The sequence below is a fragment of the Pterocles gutturalis genome, unplaced genomic scaffold (assembly GCF_000699245.1).
Source record: "Pterocles gutturalis isolate BGI_N339 unplaced genomic scaffold, ASM69924v1 scaffold7286, whole genome shotgun sequence".
Classification (NCBI taxonomy): Eukaryota; Metazoa; Chordata; class Aves; order Pterocliformes; family Pteroclidae; genus Pterocles; species Pterocles gutturalis.
This window is the reverse complement of record NW_010105345.1, coordinates 1-22,400: the sequence shown is the minus strand read 5'-3', so window position 1 is coordinate 22,400 and position 22,400 is coordinate 1. Positions and strand designations below refer to the sequence as shown.

Genomic DNA, 22,400 nt, shown 5'->3' with positions numbered 1-22,400 from the left:
GTCCCGGCGGCGGAGGACGGGCGGCTCGGCGCTGCTGCTGTTCAGCTGACTGATAGCGAGACAGTGTGGGCTGCGGCCCCGAGCAGCTCTGTGCCGCCGTGGGGTGCGGAGCTGAGACCGCCGCTGTGGCGCTGAGCAGAGGAAAGGCTCGCAGCCCTTCAAGGGGAGCCCGCAGGGCCCCGGTACCTCACCCAGGAGGATTCCTGTTGTCCCACTCGCCAACCTGCCGGCTCTAGCTGCGGGACTCCGGGTGCTTTGTAGTCCCTGCACTCCGTAGTGCACAGGCGTGCCAACCCCTCGTGCTCGTATTGTGTGCAGTTGAATAGGGTTTGATTCCTTTTCAGCTACAGTTATCTGTGTTTTGCCTGTGAGCTGCAAACTGGCTGCTTTTCCTTAGGAGCAGTAAGTTCAGGTAGCAGATCGTCTCTGGTCTTTTTCAAGTTAATCGATGGCTTGTAATACAGGCACTGGTAAAACTATTTTTATATGCTTAAATATGTGTTGTATCAGGATCGTGTGACTTCAGTAATCTCTTACGAACTTTGATAATGAACATAGTGTGAATGTGCTATACAAAAATGCCAGCCTGAATCACAATGTACCTGTAATACAGATGAAGGAAAATATTTCATCAATTCAGTGTGATATAGACTTAGTTACTTGTATGTGAATAACAATTGATGTGTCACGACTGCTTAGCTACTTGCAGGTTTTCTTTTTCCCCATATTTTATAAAGTCTGTGCTCATATCAACAATCGCTGTAGTCCCTAAGGGTAATGGACAGCTAGTTTAATCCACCCAAAATTGCCAGCTTTCTAGAAACACCTTGTTATGAGTTTCCTGCATCTGCATTTTTTTTTCCTCTGTATGTGTGCTTTTGTCATCATAACTTAAAGTTCTTTAGTTAGTTTTTATCTGTATATATTCAGTAGGTATATGGTATCAGTTGCTTTTTCTTTTTGGGGTGGCTACAGTGACTGAGGGCCATAGTATGTAAACACTAAATCAGATCGTGAAAGTTATCTTAGGTGGCCATTGCTCCAGATCATTCAAGCTTAAGCATAAAACCAAAAAGACTTTCACCCAGTGTTGAGATAAAATCTATATACTATATAAGTTAATAAATGGCAAAGGATTTGATTACATTTTCTCTGTTACTAAGGCATGAATGATTGACTCAGGATACTCCTTCAGAGGTGTGTTTGGAAGTTTAGATTTTGATTTAATTGTGGATGTAATTGGGATTGATATAAGGAACTCTGCTTAAATTGTCAAGTACCTCAGGTACTTTGCACACACTGATGATAAGGTAGCCTTTAGTTACAGAACAGCATACTTACCCTGAAATAGCCGTATACCAGTTCAATCCTTGCTATTTAAATCCTATGGCTAAATAAATTGCAATTTGAAAAATTCTCTTAAGCCCTCAGTCTTTGCTTTAGTACAACTTTCCCAGAAGCTGGGAATCTTTTTATCTCAAATAGTTTCTTGTGTAGCCTGCTAGAAGGTCCAGAGTAGTTTCTCTGGTGGTGTTTCCACTTTTTCATAAAGTTATTAATGAGGCAGTGTGGTACAGGTTTGACTGTATCTAACTTGCAGACAAAGGCAGATCCATTCTTCCCTATGAGGAAAGCAGGTTGTTGCCCCAAGAATTGGAAGATTTGAAGGGTCCTGTCCTCCCTATAGCTTGTTACAGATAAAAATCCTTTAGTAAGTTTTTGCTGTTATGGAGAAATTTATTCTGGAGGTAGGCTGTGCCAGCACCTCTTTGTTTTGGCTTGTGAAGCAAAAATTTCTCAGTGAGTCCACAGCCATGGCTGTTAACTGACATACGAGCACCAACACAGAAGTAATGTGTTAATAATGCTGCCGTAGCGCAGGAGGGTTTGAAGTGTGAAGAACAAAGGGCAGTGTTGAAACCTTTTACTGGCAATGCTTTTTCTGGAAACTCTGGATGGTGAGCCACTGTTCTTACAGGACTTCCTGACTTTAAACTTTGACCTGTTTTTCACCACTCTTGCTTCTGTTGTAAAACTTCTCCCACCAGTTATCGTTCACGGCTCAACTTAGTTCCATATTTACAGGGAATTATTTTAGATGCTATTTTGACTTCTCTTTATAAGACTCTTCCTCTTTTAGCACTGTACTTGTGAGAAATGGGGATTTAACTACCTGCAACCTGTACGTAATCAAAATATAAGAATAACACTGCCTGTAAAAGTGAATCAGAAACACACACTGCCCTCCAGCCTTTCAAACTTACCGTAAAGCTTATATTTATAAACATTAGGGGACATGATAAAATTTGGTATTTGTGACATGGAATCAAAGTGATAATACTGTTTATTTGCTTTTTCTTGTTTACTTTTGAAATATTTCAAGTTAATAGAAACTTTAAGATCTGAAGATTTTAAAGCTAACAATTCTGTTGGGATAGCATTTAAAGCACCATGTAGGTGGAGCAGTGACTTCTATGGTCCTACCAATCTGGGAAGTTTTGTTGATTATTGTTGTTACTTGTTTACTTGTTTCCTTTGATAAACTTTTTCTCTGTTATGCCAACAAGCTGTGTTTGACTTTTAATAGATTTGAATCAATCTTACATTTTTTGTAATGGCCTTCTTAGTAATATACCCGTGAGGACCTTTGTATTGTGGTCAATTATGGTTCACTATTCTGTCTGCTTTTTACAGTCTTTATACCTCTGTTTCCTGGACTTCCAGCAGCAGCCTCTGTATGGTCCATTCCGTTTATTTTCCTCTCTGGGACTGGAATGATAATTTTGTCTTTTAATTTGTTGGACCAGAGAACAGAATCATAATGCCAAATGGAGACGTTTACCACATACTATTCTCATTTGCTTCCAGCTTCCTCCCTTTTTATCCCCCCGCTTTTTTTTTTTACACCTTCATTTTTTTTTCCATATATTTTTAGCCAAAAGCGTAAGTAGAAGTAGTGATAAAAATAATTATATAAAAGCAGTCATGTCAGCTATTGCTTCCCTGGCTGTGTGGATGGAGTGTTGTGTGCAGAAAAGAGTTCATGAAAGTTCTGCCCTATGGAGTGCCCAATGGGGAAGCTGTTCAGATGAACATGAGGAAATGTGAGATGTGATAAGAGAACACACATGTATGTAACTCTTTGAGTTCCTAAGTCTATTTTCTCTCTTTGTTTTCCCCCAGATTCATCATTTTTGCACTTCCGTGAATCAGATTGTGACATAGGAGGGTCTTCATCTTGTGAATCTATGCTTTCTCTCAACACAGAAAAAATTCTGGTATGCTATCAAGATTATAATTTACAAAATAATTTTTAATGGTTGGTTGAAGTCACAGATCACTTTAGCTGCATAACCAGTTAGAGTGAAGTTCAGGCAAATAACTGCAAATAGAATCTCTTAATCAGTAGACATAGGTCCCCAAAAGGCTTAAGTGTGAATAAACTCAAGTTGCTCATTTTGTAGTACTCAGTCATGAGTCTCTAGGGCTGTCAGCAGTTTAAACTAATTGAAGCTGATGTTTCTGCTGAAGGTTAACCTTTATCTGGATTAGTCTACCAAATAATTTTTTATCTTAGGGGTGTAGGGGCTATGGCTGAAAAAGGGAAAGGTGCTTTAGTTTTTACCCAGATTAACTACCTGAAGAGGGTTACCACAAAATGTGTGTAAGAGTAGGAGTGATAACTTGAATTGCTACAGAAATAGCATTGTGCACAGATGATAGAGTTAGAGGCTTCAGACCATATTTCACTGAATATAATACAGATGTGGTATGTGGAGAATATTCTAACGAAAGAAGTATCTCTTGGTAGAGAGATTTAAAGAGGATTATGCTGGAATTTGGGTTTTTTTGCAACACTACTGTTAACCTCTTGATCTTGCACAAATATAATCTTCAGCTTATATCAGAACACAGGTTTGATGTTGCTTCTTGAGTCCAGTAGAGTCACAGATATTGCAAATCTTCAAATAATTCCTATGTGAATATACAGAGAAGTCTTGGCAAAATTGTAGAAATAATTGGCTAAGGGGGTGCATGGAAACTATATTCTAATTTGAAACTTCACCAAAGGTGGCATTTGGAAATAAAACTACTGTACTGCAAATCCACCAAGCCAATTATTTGACTTGAATATTCTCCTTATACATTGGTTCATCAAATATTGGTCAGATCTTCTGTCTAATCTAGCAGTACCAGCAATTCTTTCTAAGGCAGTGAAATGTATATTAGTTGGTTAGAAATTTCCCTGTTTAAAAAAAAAAATTGTTTTGAAGTGAGCAACAATTCAACCTATTGGGAACTGGTCCTGTGATGAAAATTCTTCTCTCATTTCTTGAAGGCAGAATGGCTCACAATTTTTGCAAGTAGAGCTGCAGGTTGTCTAACCTGTAACTGGATTCAGAATTTGTTGAAGAAGTATGATTCCCCTTCTTCCCCCACCCCAAGAACCAAACACTATTCTGTTATTCTGTGGTAACAAAACAGACGAAGTAGATCAGGGTGGTGGAAACTGTGGTAGTTCTCTAGCTGAGTGTCACATGCAGCACTGTAATTCACAAGATATTAATGTAATGCCCGATTCTTTGGGTTGTAGCTTATTTTCCAATACCTTGCTATATCTTATCTTTTGTCCACAAACAAAGCAGAGTAAGCGTTTTTTGTAAATCCAGCAAGGAAGAGGTTGTGCTGTAGTAAAAATGTGTTTTTTGTAACATTAAGCCTATTATAGAAAAATAACATTTTGCAGAGTTAAATATTGGAAATCACTTTATGAAGCAGGTTTTCTGGAAATTACCTGAAGGCTATTGATTATCTAAAAATGTTGTGTTTAGAGGTGTGTGATTTGTAAATGTATATGGTCTGCAATGTAGATTTAGTTTTCTAATTGGTATACCTGTTGAACCCTGCTCATTCTTGTGCTGTTTTTTAATGACCTTTTTCTATAACGAAAAGAACTTTTCCTTTTTGTTACTGTAGGTGCAGCAGTAGGTGGAGTAATAATTCTCAGAACATTATAGCGTAATGTAGAGCTTATACATGATCTCTGCAAGGTTTGTAAAATCTGCTTTGCTAATCCTTCATACCCTCCAAAATATTCTAGTTTTTAGAGCAGACCAAACTTTCTTCTTATGCCTAAGATTGTTAGATGAACAGGGCAGAAAGTATGCAGTGGGATTTGGCCAGTTACTTTGGTGCTTTATATATCATTGAAATGTCTGTGACATGGACACAAGTAACAAGCCAACTTTTGATTGAACAAGCCAGAAAAAGTGGAGAGGGGGAGGACAAAGTGCTCTCCTCTCACTAGAGGAAATGCTGAGTTAAATATGTTCTCTGAAGTTCAAGATGTTTAACTGTCTTCTCAGAAGTTAGTACATATGTGCTGTTTAGCTAAAGCAAAAGAAGAGAACTGAGTAGTGATGGTGTTTTGGTTTGTTTATTTTTTCTCCCTTCTTGCTTCCTAAAACAGTTTGGAAGGCCTTCGAATTAAATGAACATTTTGTATTTTTCTAACATAAACTGCTTGGGTAGGCTTATAGCTGTCTGTGGAAAATACTTGTGAAAATGAACCAGAGAGTATTTCTGTATTTTGAAGGGGTTGTATTTGACAGTTTCTGTAGGTGCGTTATTTGGGGAGCAGAAATCTTAGATGAGGCTACAATTGTCTGAACAAAGTCTATAACTGATAGGAAGGTGTTGTTAAGAGGACAGCCTTTTTACTTCAGTGTGGTACTGTTAAGTTAAGCTTGTCTTTATTGCTGGAGCAATATTCTTTTCAGCATTTCCTTTTCCACGTTTTATTCTTCTGTAGCGTGCTTGCCTTTGCAAGAGACAAAGCAATAATTAATGGGGTAAGGAGTATAAACTTTCCTATGAAGTAGCACATGTATTAGAGCCTTCCAAAACTTCATGTTAAGCAGATGTAATGCAGAAACATTAGCCACTGGTAAAATGCTGATAGTGTCCTTTCATCTGGTTAGCCTTATGTTAGAGGAGATAAGAGCAGCACCTGACTAAAGGGCAGTTTTTCTCCCTGTTGAAGACTAGCAATGAATTTGTTTTTTATTACCTTAAAGAAATCACATTAGTCTTAACTTTCTGATTTAAGGCGTTCTCTTAAGGATTTAAGACACAGGTTTTCTATTATTTTTTTTACTGTTGTTTGCTGAGCACTGAAAAAAAAATTATGTTTTACAGAGTCAAGCGAAGTTGCTTGCAGAGCAAAAACGATTTCCATTTGCTACTGATAATGACAACACAAATGAAGAATTGGGTAAGATGCCTTTATATAAGGTTTGTGCACGTGAATTATGTGCTAATTATTAGCACTGAATGTTTTGAAACTGAACTGATGATTCCTTAGTGATACGTTAATTTTAAAGTGATCCTAATAAGCCTGAAAATACAGTGAGTTTTCTTTGGTCATACAAAGAAAAGATGTATCTCCGTTCCTAAAAATCTTTTCTGCTTTGCTCACTAGAGTTCTTCGCCATGTCTGCTTAAGCAGGTTTTTGGTTAACTACTGTTAAACAATCTCACCTACTTCCTGGTTCCCGTTTGTCATTACTGTTGACTAAAACTATTCAAACATCCAGAAAAGTTTACCGATGTAATATGCTTTCTGTCAAGCATAGATCTTGGATCTCTCTTCCCCTCTTTGCACACTCTTCCCATCAGTACTTATAGGCAGCAGGAAGGCTTTTGGAATTATGTCTTTATACGGGCTGCTACTTGATATTTTTTCGAAGCACAGGTAGCGTAGAAAATGAAGGCATTTCAAATAAAGCAACAGGAAATACTTTTCTCAAAGGACTTGAGGAAGGAGTTTCTTGCACTGCTTCTCCAAACTGGTATCCTTCATAGGAAGCAGAGGTATTAGGAGGGAGCAAAGAGATTGTTGAGGATGCATGTCAAGGAAGGCAGCAGACTGTGTTTTGTTTAAGAGCAAAGGGACCCTTTGCTCATAAGTTGTCTAACCAAATTAAAACATTTGGGCAGTTTTTTGTTGACATAATTTCTGCCTTCACGGATTTATCCAGGAAAATTTGGGGGCTTAATCTTTCTTCATATTCCTAGCTATGTTCATAGAATCCTGCGGGGAATACTGAACTTATATCTAGCAGAAAAGACTCGATGCTTTTAGTGTCTACTCTGTAGATTTGGAAGACTATGCCAGAAGGTCCCTGTTCTTAGTTTGGCCTGTAGGCTGGGACCTGCCTATGCAATTTATTTGAAGTGTGTCATGGTGTGAGGAGCCCGAGTCCTCCTTGTTTGTGCATGTTACTTTTAGCTTTTCTGAGGAAAAGCAGCATGAAGTGTATGGGGTATTCTGAAGCAATGCTGGTACCCAAATACTTGGGCTAATGAACCAGTGTTAACGCTTATATTTTTTCTCAATAAAGTACTTGTATTTTTGTAGTACTTAGTTAAAGATGAAAAGATTAATCAAAGGTATAAAATTTAAAAATAAGCTGGTACTGTATCAGCTACTAGCTGCCAATCACTTGCCATTGTTTTACAGATATAGTCTATGACCTGCGTTTTGCCAAGAGTCTTGGATAAATAGAATGAACTCTTTATCAGAAAGACAATGAATGTTCATTATCTTGCTTTCTCCACTTTTTTGCATAATACTGGCATGGTTGAGTTGATTTTTTTTTATGTGCCAACTGTTCTGTGTTCTGGGATTGGAACTGTAAAGATGATACTCAGGACTGCATACTCTTGGAGAAGAATGAAATGAAATTAAAATGAATGAAAATTCAAGAGCTCTTCAAGCTGTCTTTCACTCTGCCAATTTTCTTTCCTTTTTTGGCAATGCTATGTGTCTGTACCAAGTGAAGCTTTTTATGTATTGAGGAAAGATCTTATAATGCACACAAATATTTCCATAATAGAAATGGTCCAAGAATGAGGCAAGCTCTGGATTAAATACATTTCTTATTTCTCTTTCATTTAACTTTTTTCCTCTTTTAATGAACAGTGCTTAGCAACACTACCAAAACAATGTGGCTCTGCCTGCATAAAAGATAAGTGTCTGTGTCCTATTAAAAATACCTTTGTTCTAACTGGCTTATTTGTCTCTTCTCATGTTTGAGTAAATAATTAAGATGCTAGGTGCCTCCTCCATTAGGTTTGGATGATTGCTAAAACTCGTTGGAAGCCATTTGTGCAAGCGTGGGGAAAAGCTGTACTTTACCTTTCATAGCTCTGGTCTGCAAGATGCTTGATTTTTGTGGGCAGTGTAGGCAGAGCTTAGTCCAGAGTTAAGAACTGAGAGAGATTATAACATGTGAAATTAAAGAAATATTGAGATACTCAACTGTTAGAACTGAATTTCAGTCATGCAAACACAACCACAGCTTTCCAGTCTTGTGACTTGACTGTATTTTTATATCTTGTGGAGATTACAGGAACGTGTTTCTAAAACAGTAGTCTGTTTCTTTTTCAAACACTTGGCTTCTACTCCAGGGGAGGGGTGGGGGGCTGGTGGTGGTACAGAATATGCAAGGACTGTAAAGCTTTTCATAATTTTAATATGGGTAAAGATTCTGTAGTTTTTCAATCTCATTTTTATAAACAATGGAATCGCTTTAGTTTTAGTTTTTCTAGATAATTGAAATTAAGGAAAACCTTATTGTGAGATAGTGAAGTTTAGCAACAAGCAAGTACAACTGGATGTTCTGCAATGGAATTATCAAAAAAAGTTACCCAGTGTTAGCCAGGTTCAGTTCTAATTGAGAAGGCATCTAGGGCTGCTAAATGGGATCATGATACCTTTCCTGTACTTTAGAAGCAAGCATGGACTCTTTCCTGAACAACTTGCAAAAAGGAGAGGGGAAAAAAAGAATTCCAGACAAACCACAAAACCCAAAACCAATTCTGATGAGCACAGTATGAATTGAAAAATTAATGAACACTAGGTAATGGTTGAGGGAAGTAATTTCAGTGTCAGTTCAGAAATCATTTGCCTACTGAAATCTTCAGTGCAATGTAGGAACTTACATTAAATACAACCAAATTGTAAAATGTATTTTAAAAAATGGGATTTTTTTTTTTCTGTTTTATTTACATTTGTAATTTTTTGTTAGCAATTGCTTACGTGTTGATTGGCAACGGCTTGTATGATGAAGCCATACGACACTTTTCAACAATGCTGCAGGTAAGTTTTCTTTTTGGAGCCCTAAAAAGTCACTTTATGAAATTATCCGGTATAACATATAGCTCTTACTAAAACAAAGATTTATTTAAGGATTTTTAAAGGAGAGTAATTACTCTAACAGTAAGTATTCTATTATGTGTTTATTTTTTTCCATCAAAACATAAGCATACTCTTAAAATTGGGTGATTCAGTATCTTGGTTATTCGGTGAGTATTTTTCTCATCTTTATGAATAAACTTTTAATGGCACTTTGACAAAAATAAAACATCTTCAGAAACCTCAACTGTGCAAAAAATAAAGTTCCTTTGATTGCCTACTTAATGTGAAGGCTGAGATATTTTAATGTGGATTTTTTGGTGTGACAGTTAGCATGTTGCCAGTGACATCAGAAGAAAAACCTGTCAGAAGTCACTTATTGCTAGTGGCAAGTACCACATTGCTTTCACGATGATAAATGATTTTGTATGTTGGGTTTATTCTCCTTCACTGATAAGCGTTTGATGAATTTTAATATACAAGTAAAGCATAACTAATACTTCAAGTTTTTTTTTTTTCTGACTGAGGTAAAGAATTCAGAATCTTCTTCTATGAAGCAGAAGGTAACCACTTTTAAAACAAAACCAACAGCAGCAGTTAAAAAGCTTAAACTAAAGCTGATTTCAAAATACTGTATTTTTATGGCAAAGAGCCTGGGACTACCAGAAGCATGAACCTTTTTTTTGATCTAAACTGGTTGTAGTACACAAATGCAAGCTGAAAGTAATATTGCAAATACTGACATGTATTTTTTTAACTCAAATGTCATATGGCCTGTACTTAAATTGGGTGAAGGTGTGGCAATTTAATGGAATTATTCCAGAGAATTTGTCAGAGGACTAGAATTTTTTTAATTTTGTTTGTTTCTTTGGGGTTTTTGGGTGTTTTGTGATCTCTCTTTGATTTGCTTTTAATATGAGGAATTTTTTTTTAACCCTAATGAAAAATCCTGCTTCAAAAACCACTGGACTTATGTTTCCTGCCTTCTCTTTATTAAGAAGGAAGCTTAATATAAGTGAAGGCAGGCAAGATACAGCAACTGTAGAAAGATACTGCGGGAAGTGTGTATATAATAGAGTACCTTTGCAATGCACACATCTTAGTTGAAAGGAGAAACATGCTTATTGTATGCTTGAAAGGCTGTAAAGTGGTTATGATTGTTCACTCTGTCTTCTGTAAGGCAGTTTTAAATACATATAAAGTGAATATTAAAAGATTTAACACAACAAAACAGCCTTGCTTAGCCACTGTATTAGAAGTAGGAAGGTTACCTGAAGTTGATGTTGGCAAGTTTATACTTGGAATCAGCTCAGGTCTGGCAAGGTGCCGGCATTGGTGTGCCAGCTGTTGTTTTGTCAATGAAAAAAATTGTTTCTTGGCAGTTGTCCCAGTTAAATGAGACCAGGTCTATGCTACAAACTTTTGTAGCACAGCTGTGTTGGCTGCAGGTGTGAAGACGCCTGATTCCTGACTGGTTTTCAGGGAAATTGACTGCATAGGCATTGTTGTGCCAAGAAAACTGGTTTTGCTGTTGTTCTTCAAATTTGGATGGGAAACTATGGCTGAAGTGAATAACGTTGAACAAGAAGTAGATTCACTACGTAAGATGCATTCCCTTAAGCGTCCAAGTTGGAACTCGGACTTAAATCTAACCTGAGGAAGGCTTGTTTGAATTTTGCAGAACTATTTTGCCAGAATACCTCTAGCTTTAGTTGGTGCCTGAATACAAATTTGATCAGGATGTCACGATTTCCTAGTTTTAAATCTTAAATTTAAATTATGAACAAAACAAGCCTTGAATGCCTGAATTGTATTTGTTTATTATCACTTCAGTGACATTAGATGAAAGAAGTCATGTAATTACCAATAAGGTTACAAGTAATGAAGTTTGGACAACAGACTGTACTAATGTGTACATAGCTTCTGACACTACGACTGCCTGCTGTTTAACTCATTTTCCAAACAAATACTTCAGAACAATTCCAGTAAATTGAGTTGGAAGTTGTGCGCTTGTGAAAGTATGGACTGTAATACAACCATTTCTTTACCTGAAGCTGTGATTAAGTTCATTGCTTACTACTTAAGATCAGCAAGAATTAAATACGTATTGAAGAAAGATACCTTTAAAAAAACAACAACCCACAACTACTTATTGTATTCATTTTTAATTTTAACAGGAAGAACCAGAGCTGGTTAGTGCCATTTATGGACGAGGGATAGCATATGGCAAAAAAGGACTACATGTGAGTAGATAATTATTTAAATTAATATCTGACCAAATTATTTGAATCCAAAGTATAAGAAGGCCTGTAATAGGAGGAGCTAGACTTATGAGAACTTGATAGGTACATCCCAAAGTCTGAGTGCTGTCCTGCTATAGTGATGTGTCCAGCCCTTGGTAGGTGCTCCTCAACATAGAGGGATGTAGTGGCTCACAGTGCTCAAGCCATGGATACGTTTGCTTTGTGGGGCTGTGGAAGTAAAGCAGCATGAAGCAAGGGTGCTACAGGAGGGTATATGCACAATTGTGAGTGGTGGATAGTAAGGCTGAGAGCCACAGTTACTTGAAGGAGTTGTCTAATAAGATAACAGGCAGTATCTTGCCTCTGAGAAGCACGTTTATGAAGTTCCACAGAATTTGTCACCACATCTAGTCTGTATTTGGAAACAAAAAAGTCTTTTATTGCAACTTGGAAACATCGCCACCTCTTGCAATCTGGTAGGCTTTATATTGCTTCTGATTGCCTATGCCTCTTGATACATATACCACCTTGAATTTGTTAAAAAAAAAATTCAAAGTTAAATTGCTTGCAGTTACAGCTGACTGCTCAAACAATGTACTGAGCAAAAATAAGTTTAAAAGTAGGCTGTGGTCCTTTGTAGTTTGAGTTTGTGGCCTGTTGAATCCTGATTGAATGGTAGCTGGAATTCTAGAAGAAAAAACGGTTGCATAACTCCTTGAAAATTCCTTTGTGCAGAATATTTAATTCTTCAGTGTTGCTGACAGGAGCTTGAGGTCCCTCATATTTGCATGTTTTTAACACCAGGTTGAGTTTGTTTTCTCAGTTCGGCTAAGATGTTGAGACAGCTTAGCTTCATAAAAGTTTCTGTGAGTGACATTTTCAAGACACAAAGATGATGTTAAACACATAAAAAATGCCTTTGCCTTGAGAAAGAAGAAAAAAGATCAATGAAATCTAGTGTAGAACTTGCTATATAACCAGTTTGGATTTTTTTTTTTTTCTATTAAGTGACTGCTTCCATCCTACAATTTATTGAGGACAACATTTTCAAGACACAAAGATGATGTTAAACACATACAAAATGCCTTTGCCTTGAGAAAGAAGAAAAAGATCAATGAAATCTAATGTAGAACTTGCTGTATAACCAGTTTGGATTTTTTTTTTTTTTTTCAATTAAGTGACTGCTTCCATCCTACAATTTGTTGAGGACAATACAAAAATTTAGATAGGCAAGATGCATCAACCCTTTCATCAGTACTTGGATTAAGTTACGGATTAAAACACTGGTGGGTGAGAGTATGCATATGTGTTGGAATTCACATGAGAGCTTGAGACAGCTTTGCTGCCAAGAAAGGTACCTGTGGAGCCGTAAACTGATGTTTATTCACAGAGTTATATTAATAAATTATTAGAGGTACAGCACAAAGATGAGGTCTACAAGTAAAGTTTATTGTTTACAGCAGATAGGGGTGGATTTTTCTCAGCTATTTGTAGAATACTGCATTTTAATGTTATTAGCAAAGGTGTGCAGGGCTTTTAATGTAAAGTTGTTTACCTTGTTTATTTTTTCCTTTTCAGGATATGAAAAATGCTGAACTTGCACTGTTTGAGCTCAGTAGGGTGATTAGTCTAGAACCAGATCATCCTGAAGTATTTGAACAGCGAGCAGAAGTGAGCATTTTTTGTCTCTCCAGATTTTTGGAGAAGTTGCAGTTATACAGTGTTTCTAAGTGTTTGTACACTGATTTAATGACTAGACCTCTTATTTGTGTTTTTCTGTGGACGTTCCTCCTTTCTTTTAAAATATATATATTTGCTCTTGAACAGCGTAATTTGTGGAATGTTTATTTTTAAAATGAAACATACATCATATGGAGTTACTATAGCCAGTAAAATAGCAGATGTTATATCTAAGTGTTTAGTTTTTGACATACTGGGTAGCGAGATCATGTATGTTTTATGTTTTTTTTGATATAATGAATCAAAATATCACTTGAACCTTTCTCTTTGCATTTAGTGTCACCTTAGTAAATCTGTTCTTAGGACTAGTTGGTAAAATGCCAAACTTCTAAAGAATGAGTTTTTAATCAAATATTTTGGTTTTATATTCATGCGTATAAGTTAAATGTCATTCAGATACACAAGTATTTTTCATATTGAAAATCATGTTTTGTTTTGCCAATTAAATTACAGGAAATGGATTTCAAGAAGCAGCTTTCTAGGCAAATTGAAAACATAAATATTTATTAAAGTCAGCATACTGTATAATTATAACTGCAATAATATGAAATTCTAATTCACAATTTTCATGATTTGTTAATACATTTGTTAATAATTTTGATCCAAATATGTGAAAGGCATTCAAATAATTGGAAAATAGACCACTTTTCATTGGGGGGAGTATTTTGTCAAATGGAAAGGGTTTATGGGAATACCTTAATTACATTTTCAATTGAATGTGTTGAAATAACTTAAAATAGAGTATTTTGCTGTAGCTTGTTTTTATTTGGAATACTAAGTTTCTGCAAATGTTATTGGTGAAGTTCATGGACACTGATTTTTTTTTTTTTTTTGAGAAAAATGGTTTCAGATTTTCCCTTTGATAGGGGTTTAATAGCAGTAAGCACTGAAATTTATAGTAGAACTTTCCAGCCAGTTCTAACAAATACAGTTACTCTTGTTACAGCTGAATAGGAAAAAGAATAATCTTCGTATTTCTAAAACAAATGTATTTGGCCTGTTTGCTCTAAACTGTGTTTTTGTTTTGTACTCTTAGATATTGTCCCCACTAGGACGAATCAGTGAAGCATTATCTGATCTCACCAAAGCTATTCAGCTACAACCATCAGCACGGCTCTACAGGCACAGAGGTACCCTTTACTTCATATCTGAGGTTAGTGGTTTTTGGGGATCCTGTTTGGTTTTTGGTCGTGTGGATGTTGCTGATTACTTCGTTGTTCTTTATGCCAGTTGCTACTTTTTCTCAGTAGCTTCATTCCTATTTAAATTAAAAACCAAAATAGTAACAAAAGCCCTGATTTTCATGTGGTTGACTTTGACAGTTCAGAGTTATTCTTCAAGTATTCCATTTGCATATCTATTTAATGCAGAGAATCAGAGGGCAAGTACCTTGCATGCACATCTTGGATTGTTTGTGTGTCTGAGGAGTAAGATATGAATAAGGAATTTGACTTTTTATAACCTACAGCTGCATTTAAGTAGTATTGTTAAATGCCAGTCTAAAAAGGAAAACAGTTAGGGCCAACACAGTAGCTGCCCTGTGTACTTTAAAAAACACACACCACACAAGAAACAAACAAAAAACCCTACAAAAATGCTAACATCCTATTTTGTTACATAATCTATGTGTGTTGTTCTTATGCTTTAATGTAAAACAAGTAACTTTATCCTCAAAGATAATGTGAATGCTAAATAGCTGATTTCCCACTTTATTCTTGTTTTCACTCTGTTTCCAGCTATTTTTCTGCTTACTTTCCTACGTTTTATATAGAATTTGCTGTAAAACGTGGAAGTGTATTGTGCATGCCCTATTCTTTGATATTCTGACTGTCAATTAACAATCATTGCTGCTTAGCCCTGAAACTGACTTCATATATTAAAAAAAAATCAGTAGTTTACTTTTATGAAGATAAATGTATGTGTTCCTTTTTATGTGTATGGTGTCTTCTCTGTCATCTAAATTAATCTACTTAATCACAGGATTATGCAACAGCCCATGAGGATTTTCAGCACTCATTGGAACTGAACAAAAATCAGCCTATAGCTATGCTTTATAAAGGCTTAACCTTTTTTCACAGAGGACTTTTGAAGGTAAGGCTATGTTAAATAAAAGTTCATGTAGAACAATACTCTCTCTTTGAAGTTACTTCTATAAAATAGTAGAAATATAGTAGATGTTGATATACATATTTTCTCTCGCATAAGAAAGACTTTTTGCTTGCATTCCCTTGCCTTAAAATGAAAAGGTGCCATTGCTGACTGTAGTACTTCATGGTATGACATGTAAATACTGCTGGTCTCGCTGGATCTTGGTAAATGAGTGATAACTGATGTGTTTACGGAGTGCTTTGAAAGATATTTGTACTTGACACCTCTGCTAGTATCTGTTATATTAAAAATTTCCTTCCATGAAATGGAGACTACCTAGATTTTGTGAAAGGGAAAGGGATGAAGAGGAAAATAACTTTATATTCTTCCTTGAATGCACTAGAAGGTAATCAAGGAAACGACTGGTAGAGAGTCCTGCATCTGCAGGGAACACAGTTGTTCCCTCAGATTCTAAAATCAGCGGGGAAGTAAGTTCTTTCCATGCTTTTTTTTTTTAATGTTTCAGCATTTTCTGACTCAGAATTTCTCTGTGACTTAGGTATGGTAATATTGCACCCATTTCTTTGCTTGTATTTAGAGATACTGCTGCAGTTTTTCTGAGGGGACAATAATTAGACAAGTTGTCTAAAATCCTCAGTTTGAAAAGTGAGGATGCAACTATGTGATTCTTAAATTCCAGCAGAGTGGAACCTTTTTTTTTTTTCAACCTCTGCTAACAGCTTTGGTATTCATTAAGAGTTGTTTGAAGAAATTCTGACAGAACCTGGGGACAACCCAGGCCTCCTGAGTTTCAGCCCAGTATCTTTCATAGGCAATTATGACTTTTTTTTTTTCTTTTTAGCAAACGTGCTACTTCTCCATTCTCTTAGTACCCAAGCTGGTATTTTTTTTCACACTCTCAGTGTATGCTGTGAGAACTTCAGGCTGTCATTGACCTTACTGTCTTTATGATATTGCAGTCAAATGAGTTACTTGCAAATAACGGTCTGATTGAATTTCTTGTTTTTGGTGTAGGCAGCAGAGAGCCCAGAAAGTGATGGTGGAAATATAACTGACAAGGATAAAAAATGTCTCAATTTGCGTAATAGAAGCAATAATCTTTTCTTTCTGATACACAGATTAACACATTTCTGCATCACCACCTCCTTCCCCCAAATTTCTTTTCTCAGAGGAAGGTTCTTTCCTCTCTAATGTTCAAGTTGTGAGAGATTGTGACTGAGTGGCTTTTCGTCCCCAGGTACACCTTAGCTTCCAGTAAGGTTCAGACTGCCTCTTGGAGGAAGGCTATACACATAATCTGTTAGGTTTTACTAGGCTTCTTGAAAACTGAGATTTGGGGTGAGGGTGGGAGAGTGTTCATTTTTGAATGAAAAGGGATTGTTGCTTTTGGGAATAATTTTTTTTGATTTAATCTAGAGGGCGTGAGCCTATCAGTAGTGGTAGATGATTATCTTCTGTTTTTGTTCAGTAGATATTTTTGTGCGCGTTGTAGTGCTCAGAATATATTTGATAGTTTTTCTGAACAAGAGTCTCTCAATTGACTGAAGATACTAATGATTCTTCCCTTAAGTGTTTGATTTCTTGCACTATAGACTTCAAGATGCTTTTCAGACATTCCTTTATAGTATAAAGTAGTTGATTATTCTGTCCTAAGTCTCAATACTGCTTTTGCTAATTTATGTAGCCAGTCCAGTTTAAAAAACTGAATTATTAATAAAATCAGTTGAAGAAAACTTGTATGAATGTATACATATAATTATTTTTGGCTATCTTATTTTTATTACATTGTATGCCTCACAGCAGCATTACCTGCTATTGTGTGAAAATGTTCACAACTCTGTAATCTTTCAAGAGAGTGTTTGCTAACTGTGCAACTAACACAGAACGCAATAAAACAATGAAAGACAGAGTACTGATTTGAAGGAGTCTTTTGGACTGCAAAAATTAAGAGTTGTATTATGAATGAAGAAGGAAGACTGTAAAGAGAGATCACTTTGCTTTAGGGACCAGACTGAGCAAACTCTGAAGGAATTTAATCTCTGAATTCTGTTAAAATGCTAAGAGAATCACTCGTTCCCATAGCATATTAGACAAAGGAATTCCACCTAAATCTGTCATTACTGTAAAGAATGTTGCAATATTTAATTTGTTATATGATATTACTCTATAGATTTTGTAATTCATGCCTTGTTTGTTCCTTCCAAAAGTTTTGATGAATAATGGTAAATCTGTGGCTAGTGACTACTGAGGGTGCTAAAATTAAACGAGTGCAGTAAGGGACAAATTTTTCTGTTGGTGTCTTTCTGTAGGAAGCCATTGACTCATTCAAAGAAGCTCTGAAGCAGAAAGCAGACTTCATAGATGCATATAAAAGTCTGGGACAAGCCTACAGGTAATGGCATTTAGAAACAGTTTTAAAATCTGCTTTACATCTGATTGTGTTCTTTGAAATGCACTCTTTAAGTTTTAAATGCTTGTTACAAAACTGCAGGATCGTACGTGTATCACAGGTAGCTCCTACAGGCAGTATGGCTATGTCAGGATATGTTCAATATCAACAATTTCTGGGTTTGCTAGAAAAACTCATTGCATAGTGCGTATCATTTTATAGAACTGCTAGATCCTGTATCAGTTAATCTCTTGCCGAAGAGATTTACAGTTCTGGGAATGTAGCTAATTTCCCGTTTAGGTTATTTTTAATATATAGTTTCTTACCTATTAATCTAATAATTAAAAAAGTAATCTCTATTTAGTAACGTAACTAGTCACTTTTTTCTTTTTTAATTTTACATTAAAGATATTTTATAGTTGAATAAAGTGTATTACTTTAAAGGTGGTCTGCAGATCATTACCAAGAAGAGAACTACATACAGCTTGTATGTAACAAGTCAAGAACATAAAATAGTCAGCAACTGATTATCTCTGCCCGTTGTAGTTCCTTTCCCATCCTGCTGTGTTGTGTCAGCTTTTTATTTCCTGTTTTACATTTTTATTTATGGAATGCAGTGATTTACAGCAGAGATCCTCCTGCAACATAAATGGCTTTTGTGTAGCAAGGGTTAAGTTGGGCAGTTGACGTCTTACGTTTCCAATATATACTTTAACTTTTGTATTTGGATGTGGGACTGCCTCTCTAGTTGATGTGCCCAAGCAACTTTAATCTGAAGAAGTTTTATTTTGAAGGAGAGAAAAAAGCAAGCCTTAAAATGTGTCATTTTGCACTGCATTGTTTTAGAAAGCAAAAGTCACCTAACTAGAGTATTCCTAATCAGCTGAAATTTGTTGCTTTTATTCCCTCTCACTTTCCCCTGCCTCCAAAAGTTCTCTGATCCTCAGGAAATAATAGGGGAAGGAATGTAAAGAAATCTACCTCTACCTCTCAATTACTGTTGACTCTTCTAAATGCTCACCAGTTAGAGAAGGCCAGAAGCTGAATAGAATATTGTTGAATAAAAGGAGACACCTTAACTAGTGACCAGCTATGAAAAGTTTGAATTATTTTCCCATGACCACTCAGGTCTTAAAACGGGCAGAAATAATAATCTAATTTCTCTAGGGTACTGTTAACTTCAGCTGTCAAATTCTTTCTTTCTAAAATTTTGTATTTTAAGTTCACACTTGCTTTCTTCTGCATCAAATAAGTTTCAAATACAATCCTTAAAAATACCTTTTAAAGAATTCCTTTTATAATGGAAGTAGACAATTCTGAGCCTGGTTTGTCCTTCTGTACAACATGAGCTATGGCATTTTACTGATTAATTCCTGCTTCAAATCTAGTGACTTCAGTGTTTGTGCATTTATTTGAAACTAAAGAGCTGTGGTTAATCACTGTTTCACCCAAAAATTCCTTTTGGCAAATGTATTTAAAATTAGTAAATTTTGTTTATTTTTTTCTGGTGCTGCTTTTGTTTGTATCAATTTAATCTAATATAATTTGATGTGGGAAGAATTTAATGATCTTAAACTTTAAAAGTCAGTGTACTGGATAAAAAACTGAAGAAAAGTTTTGTGTACTATTTCTGTTTTAATTTTTTTCATTACAGTTCCTCTATGACTGTTTTTACTAATAGCTGTCCTGTACATGGAGTAATTCCTGTCAATACATGTTTTGTTAGTTTCAGCTTTCAGACACCACGTGTGTTCTTCTTATTCAGCATTAAGTAGTTAGTTTATTTTAAAAAACATGTTTATATTTAGAAGTTAAAAAGACTTGTCATAGATTGTGTTTTCCAAGATCGCTTTCTGTGGAAGTTTTGTTTCTTTTAGTTTCTGAAGAAATACCATAGGTATGTGTTTTTATGGTTTATGTCTGCTGAGGATTGTGAAGATTTGTGGTCTTGTGGGGTTGTATTTCGGAGTACACGTTTCTGGGAGTGAAAAACTCAGTGCAGCTGTTCTGTTATTACCGCTGAAGAACAGTTGCAGAATTACTGGTTTTGTTGAAGAAATTTTCCATTAGTACTGTGTTCCTCTTTAATGATATCCCCTTTGGATGTGTTAAAGCAACTTTTAACAAGTAATTTCTTTGTCACTGTTGCCTTCTGTGTTCTTCACTTTCCATTTTATGGAATTGCTTAGAGAACTTGGCAACTTCGATGCTGCTACAGAGAGCTTCCAGAAGGCTTTGCTCCTAAATCAAAATCATGTTCAGACGTTACAGCTCAAAGGAATGATGCTTTATCATCATGGTAGCTTAGATGAAGCACTAAAGAATTTCAAGGTAAGCAGGCCCTAAGTAAATACAAAATTAAAAAGTTTAAACAAGGACTAGTCTTAAACAAGTACAATAAAATGGGCAAATACCAAAGTTTTTCATTCTGAATGTGTATGTGCATTTGAACTAATTTTTTTGGTAAAGTCTGTCGTAAGAAATGTACAAAACCTTACAGTTTTTAATTAAAAATGGAATTTTGCTACAACTAAGATACTTCCTCTAACTGTTTTATGAATTTTTGAAACCAAGCTCTGGTTAAAATGTTTTATCTTTTTTTTTTAAACTGGTAATTGTGTTCTTGCTAGTGTTTTAGTTTGTGTTCAAACCTAAAGATTTTTTCATATCTGACAGAAGTGTAGTCCTCTTTGTAATTTTAAGCTTAAAATAAGCACACAAATTTCCAATATTTATCTAATTCTTCTGAGGTATTTTCTTTGTTTTGAAAAACTCAGAATATGGTACATTGACCTTGTAAAAATGTGTGTGTTTCCGTAGGTAAACAAAATCTCACCCCTCTCCATTGGCTTTAAATAACAGCCTAATTTTGTAGACAGAACAATAAAGGCATATATTAATCATATGTCCGTATCCTTAAAACAAGGAATGAAATAAGATGTGGAAATGATTACATCCCTTTCTGAATGAGTGTGTGCTTATCCCAAGGAGAACAGTTTATGTGCATTATTACATGTTCACCTTCTATAACACAATTTGTAGATACTACTGTAATTGAAAAGATATTTCATATTTTAAGATAGAGATGTTTTTCTAGTGGCATGTAATTGCTAGAAGAATCAGCATTAATTTTGAATGATGAATAGGAATTTTCTGTGTTTAACATATAGCAAATAGTCAATTAACATAATGAACTGTACTTATGCATGAGAAATGGCATGTTTTTATGTTGATTTAGCCAAAAATGACTTGTGACTAGTACTGTCAGGTGTATGTTTTGTCTAATTTCATTCAACTAATGTTGAAACTTCTGTAGTGCTGATATCATTAGAGCAAACGTTCTATTTTCATAACAAAGTGATCAAAAACATATTTTCACTGGCAGTTTTTTTTTTCTTTATTGAAGCTGATGACTAGTACTGTCAGGTGTATGTTTTGTCTAATTTCATTCAACTAATGTTGAAACTTCTGTAGTGCTGATATCATTAGAGCGAACATGTTCTATTTTCATAACAATTAAAGTGATCAAAAGCATGTTTTCACTGGCAGTTTTTTTTTCTTTAATGAAGCTGAAAATATTTTTTTCTTATATTTGCTATCAATTCAAGTACTCAGCGCTGAAAATATTTTTTTCTTATATTTGCTAGCAATTTAAGTACTCAGTATCATTTGAAAGAAAATTGTGATGGAAGTGGATCTTAATAATAAAGTAAATCTTTTCATGCAGGTTTTCTGACCAGACAAGTTTATTTGAAGATACTCATTCTCTCTCTTGATTTTTGCTTTGTTCCTTTAATCTCCTAGAGATGTCTACAGCTGGAACCGTACAATGAAGTATGCCAGTACATGAAAGGCCTCAGCCATGTTGCAATGGGACAATTTTATGAAGGCATAAAAGCTCAGACTAAAGTTATGTTAAATGATCCGCTACCAGGTCAGAAGGCCAGCCCAGAATATCTGAAAGTTAAATACCTCCGAGGTAAGTTGGAATTGTTTTTCTTTTTCTTTTTTTTTATTTTCTTAAATCCTTCAAGAACCCTAAAAGTTCAAGCATGCTTGTAGTTGTGGCCATTTTAAAGAAGCCATCATACATTCTCGTGAACACTGTTGAGTATGTCTGGAAAAAAAAGGTGCATTGATTCTTATTTGTTCACACAGTTAAAAACTAGGACCACAAATGAAATATACATTTCTGTATAATGGTAGAGTGTGTTATGATACGTAGTTGAAATAGACTTATTTCTGTCTTGGAAACTAGCTAATAGCAAAATTAAATTACCTTAAGAGTAATGACTTATTGAAGTCATGTTGGATAACTGGCAAACATATGAGCTGATTTTTGGTTTTATGTAATTACATCAGTAGGCTAATTATGCAAATGGTGTTTAATTTTATTTATTTCTTCTTTCCTCCAGAGTATTCTAGATACTTACATGCGCATTTGGATACCCCTCTTACAGAGTATAATATTGATATAGATCTTCCTGGAAATTTCAAAGACCACTGGGCCAAAAATCTTCCTTTTCTTATAGAAAATTATGAAGAACAGCCAGGGTTACAGCCACATATAAAGTGAGTGACTTTTTTTTTTTTTAAAGCCTACTCCAAATGTTTTCTTCAGTTTGACTTTTTAAATTGCTACTCCAAGACATTATAGCAGCATAAATATTTAATACTACATGAAAGTGGAATTCCACTGTGTGTGTAAATCCTTTTCAAA

At 35.4% G+C, this 22,400-nt stretch overlaps 1 protein-coding gene across 1 annotated transcript; it reads left to right on the top strand.

Annotated features, from left to right (window-relative positions):
* Positions 1 to 3,183: 3,183 nt before the first annotated feature.
* LOC104471861 (tetratricopeptide repeat protein 13) lies at positions 3,184 to 22,256 on the top strand (the record flags this gene model as incomplete). The annotated part of the gene is made up of 11 exons (XM_010087353.1): positions 3,184 to 3,278; positions 6,199 to 6,274; positions 9,093 to 9,163; positions 11,377 to 11,442; positions 13,021 to 13,113; positions 14,219 to 14,335; positions 15,163 to 15,273; positions 17,601 to 17,683; positions 19,870 to 20,011; positions 21,485 to 21,659; positions 22,096 to 22,256. Coding segments are annotated over 11 exons (1,190 nt in total), but the record flags the coding sequence as incomplete, so codon positions are not given.
* Positions 22,257 to 22,400: the final 144 nt, after the last annotated feature.